At 39.8% G+C, this 5,798-nt stretch overlaps 1 protein-coding gene across 1 annotated transcript; it reads left to right on the forward strand.

The window, feature by feature from the left end:
• The first annotated feature begins 2,870 nt into the window (after nucleotides 1-2,870).
• Nucleotides 2,871-5,263, forward strand: LOC138337933 (uncharacterized). The gene is made up of 6 exons (XM_069288378.1): nucleotides 2,871-2,962; nucleotides 3,062-3,389; nucleotides 3,558-3,645; nucleotides 3,695-3,844; nucleotides 4,124-4,309; nucleotides 4,815-5,263. The coding sequence occupies exons 1-6, from the start codon at nucleotides 2,871-2,873 to the stop codon at nucleotides 5,261-5,263; spliced, it is 1,293 nt and encodes a 430-aa protein (XP_069144479.1).
• Nucleotides 5,264-5,798: the final 535 nt, after the last annotated feature.

Below are 5,798 nucleotides of genomic sequence, written 5' to 3' on the forward strand. Positions count from 1 at the left end.
GTTCGAACTTAAGTTCCCTTTCCCAAATTTCGTAATGACAAATAAATCATACGTGCATTAAATGTTCAATAATAATGTCACCTACTTAGATCGAAATCGAGATCTTGGAATACACACAAGATGCATAAGTCTTGTACTACATAATCTTAGGAAGATATGAGTCACTTAACGAACTATTAATGAAGCCTCAAGGCTTGTATGTATAGACCCATAAGTCTAGCATACAATTAAAAATAAGTGAAACCTAAGATGTATGTAATGAAATGATGATAATCTAGAAGGGTCAAGTATGAGTGTAAGATACATTAAATGTCTTAGTGCATTGGCATATGACAAAATGAACAATGAAATGATGAAATGAAACAATGAAATAACGAAACCCTAGAAGCGTTAAGTAAGAGTTTGAAACGCACTAAATGACCAAGTGCATTTTCATATGATGAAATGAACATTCACGTAAAAGGGGGTGAGTAATTATGAAGACCAAATGAGCTAATGTTAATTAATGTGGTGACAACATGATATGAGGCTAATGTAAAATATGAGTTCAATCTCAAAAGAGTCTAAGTAATTGTTACCAAAACGTACTCACCTATGAGAGTGTAAAGTTAATGAAGAGATGAGTCTCTATGAACACTCCAATGAAAGTACTGAGCTTAACACTCATAATAATAATGATGAGATGAGAAATCATCTAATGATCTATGATGTCTTGATACTCGAAGACAGCTTCTATGACGTTGGAGATGAATGAAATGGAACTTTATCCTGAGCACTGATAGGTTAGCTATGAGCTGTGATGCCTTTTTTCGGAAAGAGCGAAGGTTCACGTAACTCTCATGAGATGAGATTGTCTGGCTCGCCGGGTATGGGTATCCTTACGAAAACCTAGTCTTCGAACCTATAAAGCCAATATAGGAATATGGCAGGGTTAAATTCCCATGTAAGCTAGGATCTTTTCAGTGTGGGGGAGACACTGGATTTCATGATGCTCACATGATCAATGTCGGTTAAAGTTAAAGTTCCCAATAAATTAATGAGTCCAGCCTCAAATGATGCATATAATGAAATGAATGATACCAAAGGTGTAGGGATATAATAATTAAAAGGTGAGTTAGATTCAAGTAATGACATTAGGTCATTCTTGGTCATTGCACAACGAACCTATTGAAAGTATTATACTACATCCTAGGTATAGCTGGTGTTTACACTGGCCTATGAATGAAAGGAAATGAAGTACGTATGAACGAACAAAGCACACTCTGTGTTTGATAATGGGGACTCCCTAGTTGAGGTCCCATCTGTTGAGCCATCATTTCTGGGATGTCTTGATGTTAACTCCATGATTCCAAGGTCTCATGGCATATGAATGAATGATATCGAAGAAGTTATGTGCTACATGAAAAATGTGATGTGTGCTATACGATATATGTGTGTTAAAATGTGAAAAGTATGATGATGCATATTATTCTCATGGAATAACTTTCCTATTCCAAATCTGTAAAGCTCACTGACTTTCCAAATCCAAATTAGGAAACTTTCGTAATCACAATTTGTCAAGTCCACTGACTTGCCTTGCAAAAATCATGTTGTTAGGAAAGAGCTATTCTTTCTCATGCATTTCCTTGGTGTGTGATTGCATATACCCATATTTAGCACAAGTGTGTACTAACCCTATACAAACTTTACTATTTTAGGTGCAGGGACAGGTGGATGATAGAGTTACAGGATCATCGATGCAGTTATGCGGACTTTCAATATTCATCCGATTTTGGTAGGTCCTCATGATTTCGAGGATGCTACTGTTTTATATTCTAGCTTAGTTTTAGATTTGAGCTAGTGGATCATGTTCCAGTAGTTTTTCTTTCCTATTTTTATTCAGACTATGTATTGGTCCCATTTTGGCAATTATACATTTAATAAGAATTGAACTATTTCTTTCTGTTGCTTATATCTTAATGTTAGATGGTTGATGGTGAACAATTATGTACTTATGAGAATGTTTTTATAAATATGTTATGAAACAAAAAGCATCAAATTTTCTGCAAAAATTAACCTATGTAACATAAGAATGACGTAAGTAGGCTTGTCTGCGATCTGTGAGAGGTCAATGGCGCCGATCTAGTCTTGGGGTCTAGATTCCAGTCGTGACAAAGTTTGTATTAGAGTGCTAGTTTAAATTCCGAGGATAATAAGTTCACATCAACCACATTGAGTAGTTTCTAAGTCATGGTAGTGAAGTGCAACACTATCCTGAATTAGAGACTGCATGATGCGTAGGAAATTTTCCTTTCTTCTAATCTTATAGTGCTTTTCCTAATGTTTGAGTTCTTGGTGTTATGAGTGTGTCTAACATCAATCCTTGTTGTTTATTCAGAGAATGAACACTTGGAGAGCTAAGGGTAAGAGGACGGAAGGAGCAACTGCTAGGGGTAATCAGAATCCACCCCAAGATCTAGCTGGGTAAACTGATGGTGAGGTGAGGGCATCTATGGATCAGATGGCATATGCCATTACGATGCAGGCTCAGGCTATAACTGCCCAAGTAAACCGGTAGGATGTTCAGAGAGAAAACCCACCAGTTCACAGCATGGCTGACAGGCTGCGAGACTTCACGAGGATGAGCCCTCCTATTTTCACAGGGTCTAAGACATCAGAGGATCCTCAAGAGTTTGTGGATGAAGTACATAAAATTTTGGTGGCTATGGGGTCCACATATATTGAGAAGGCTGAGCTGGATTCCTATCAACTCAAAGATGTTGCACATACTTAGTGCAAGATGTGGTATGATAGCCATGTTTTGGGATGGAGTGCCATTCACTTGGGAGCTATTCAAGACAACATCTCTGGAGATGTTCATACCCTGAGCGATGAGGGAAGGCAAGGTTGAGGAGTTCATTAACCTTAAACAAGGCTCTATGACTGTCAGGGAGTATTCCCTGAAGTTTGTTAAGCTATCAAGGTATGTTAATTTCCTTAGTATTTATTAGCAAGAATGAGGAGAGTACTTAGCTTTGTTGAAATTACCAAGGTATGCTACTTCCATAGTTTTGAATAGCAGGGATGAGATGAGCAGGTTCCTCACAGGAATCAATGGAGACCTGGAGGAGGAGTGTCGGTCTGCGGTGCTCCATGATAATATGGACCTTTCCAGGTTGATGGTGCATGTCCACCAGGTAGAGGACAACCGAAAGAAGAGAGGTATTCGTGATGTTAGGAAGCCAAGACCTCAAGATCAGGCAAGTCCCAGTCATGGAGTCCACATAAAAAATTTTGGTGTCCGTGAGCAACCCAGGTTCAAGAAGGGGCAACAGAGTTCTGGAATTCTAACTCTTAGAAAAGTACAACACCTAGAGGAGGCAGACTTGAACCCAAGAGGGGCAATGAAGGTGACATGCAGCGTCCTAAGAAGAACTGTGTTATGTGTTGACGAGCTCACAATGTAGAGTGCAGAGAGGGCACTAATGGCTGCTTTGGTTATGGTAGGAGTGGTCAGAGACTGTCCACAGAACAGAGGTTAGGCTGGAGGTAATGATCAGCCTAGTCCTAACCCATAGAGTGCAGCAACCGAGCCTCCCAAGAGGAACAAATTCTATTCCCTGAAGAGCAGGGAAGAGCAGGAGAAGTCTGCTGATGTGGTTACAGGTATGCTGCAGGTATTCTCAAACTTTTGTTCATGCTCTAGTTATTCCAGGATCTACGCTTTCCTTTGTGACTCCTCTGCTTGCTCTTACTTTTGAAATACTACCTGAAGTTCTGCATGATCCTATAGTGGTTAGTACGCCTTTAGGAGAATGTGTAAGAACTGATAGTGTTTACAAGGATTTCCCAATAGTTGTATGTGGTAGGACTATGTGTGCAGACTTTGTTAAATTACCCATGCATGATTTTTTTATTAGTCTCGGCATGGACAGGCTTCACAGTTGTTATGCTTGCTTGGACTATCGTAGTCGAGTGGTGAGATTTCACTTCCCTAATGAAGAAGAGTTAGTCTGGAAGGGGTACAATACGAGTCGTCCTAATACCTTGATTTCAAATCTTAGGGCTAATAAAATAATGTCCAAGGGGTAACTATGTCATCTTGTGAGTGTTAATTATTTAGATCATGACATTCCTTCCATAGGCTCAGTGCCTATAGTGAATGAGCTCCTAGTTGTGTTTCCTGAATATTTGCATGGAGGACCTTCCCTTCGAGAGATTGACTTTGGTATCGACTTAGAACCCGATATTAAACCAATCTCAATTCCTCCTAATAGAATCACTCCAGCAGAACTCAAAGAGTTGAAGATGCAGTTAAAAGATCTCACTGGTAAGGGTTTCATTTAGGCGAGCATATCCCCGTGGGGCGCTTCAATTTTGTTGTAAAGAAGAAAGATGGGACCCATAGAATGTGTATCGATTGTCGGTAGCTCAAACAAGTTACTATAAAGAATAAGTATCAACTTCCAAGAATAGATTATTTGTTCGATCAACTCCAAGGGTCTAGTTTCTTCTCTAAGATTGATCTTCGTTCAGGGTGTCATCAACTTAGGGTTAGGGATAGAGATGTACCAAAGACAGCCTTTCGTACCCGTTATGGTCATTATGAGTTCTTGGTTATGTCCTTTGGTGTCATTAATTCACCTGCTACATTTATGGATCTCATGAACAGAGTCTTCCGTGAATACCTTGACTCTTTCGTCATAGTATTAACTGATGACATTCTCATCTATTCTAAGACTAAGGAAGAGCATGAACAACATTTGAGGCTAACCTTGCAGGTACTTAGACAACATATGTCAAATTCAACAAGTGTGAATTCTGGCTGAGATCAGTGACCTTCATGGGTCATATTCTGTCCGATCAAGCTGTAGATATGAACCCCAGGAAGATTGAAGCTGTTAAGAACTGTCCAAAGACCCTTACTCCCACTGACATCCGTAGCTTTCTAGGATTGACTGGTTACTACCGCAAGTTTGTGGAGGGCTTTTCTTCCATTGCTGCCCCATTGACAACTTTGACGAAGAAGAAAGCCAAGTTTGAATGGATAGAGACTTGTGAGAAGAGTTTCAAAGATCCCAAGGACAGAGTCACTTTAGTCCCGGTGATTACTCTGCCTAAGTGTGGTGAGAATTACACTGTATATTGTGATGCATCTAGGGTTTGCTTTGTTTGTGTTCTTATACAGGCTGGTAAGGTGATAGCCTATGCTTCCAGACAGCTCAAGGTTCATGAGAAGAATTATCCCACTCATGATCTGGAGTTGGCACCTATGGTGTTTTAACTGAAGCTATGGAGGCAGTATCTATATGGAGTGCATGTGGATATGTTCACATATCATAAGAGTCTCCACTACATATTCACATAGAGGGAGTTGAATCTACGTCAGCGGAGATGGTTGGAGGTATTGAAGAATTATGATATGGTTGGAGGTATTGAAGAATTATGATATGAATGTGCACAACTATCCTGGTAAGGCTAATGTTGTGGCTGATGCTTTGAGCAAGATGATCATGGGAAGTACATCCAACATTGAGTACGAGAAGAAGGAGTTGGCAAAAAAGGTACACAAACTGGCCAGACTGGTTGTGCGATTGATTAGCTCTACTAGTGGGGGTGTTTCAGTTCATCCTAGTTCTGAATTATCCTTGGTAGTTGAAGTCAGGAAGGGTCAGCATCTTGATCCTGTGTTGATGGAGCTGAAGGACTCAGTGTTTTTAAAAATGAATAAGTCTTTAACTTTCGAAGGTGATGGCATACTTAGATACTAGAACAGGCTGTGTGTACCAGATGTGGATGATTTACGGACCAAAATTGTG

This window comes from Solanum lycopersicum, chromosome 8 (genome assembly GCF_036512215.1).
Source record: "Solanum lycopersicum chromosome 8, SLM_r2.1".
In the NCBI taxonomy this organism is placed as follows: Eukaryota; Viridiplantae; Streptophyta; class Magnoliopsida; order Solanales; family Solanaceae; genus Solanum; species Solanum lycopersicum.

Bases quoted from the DNA above. Each gene is read 5' to 3' on its own strand.
- LOC138337933 (XM_069288378.1), top strand. From the start codon at position 2,871: ATGAGGGAAGGCAAGGTTGAGGAGTTCATTAACCTTAAACAAGGCTCT. The intron at 2,963-3,061 runs GTATGTTAATTT...TTTGAATAGCAG, and splicing joins AAGTTTGTTAAGCTATCAAG to GGATGAGATGAGCAGGTTCC. The intron at 3,390-3,557 runs GTGACATGCAGC...CCTAACCCATAG, and splicing joins ACCCAAGAGGGGCAATGAAG to AGTGCAGCAACCGAGCCTCC.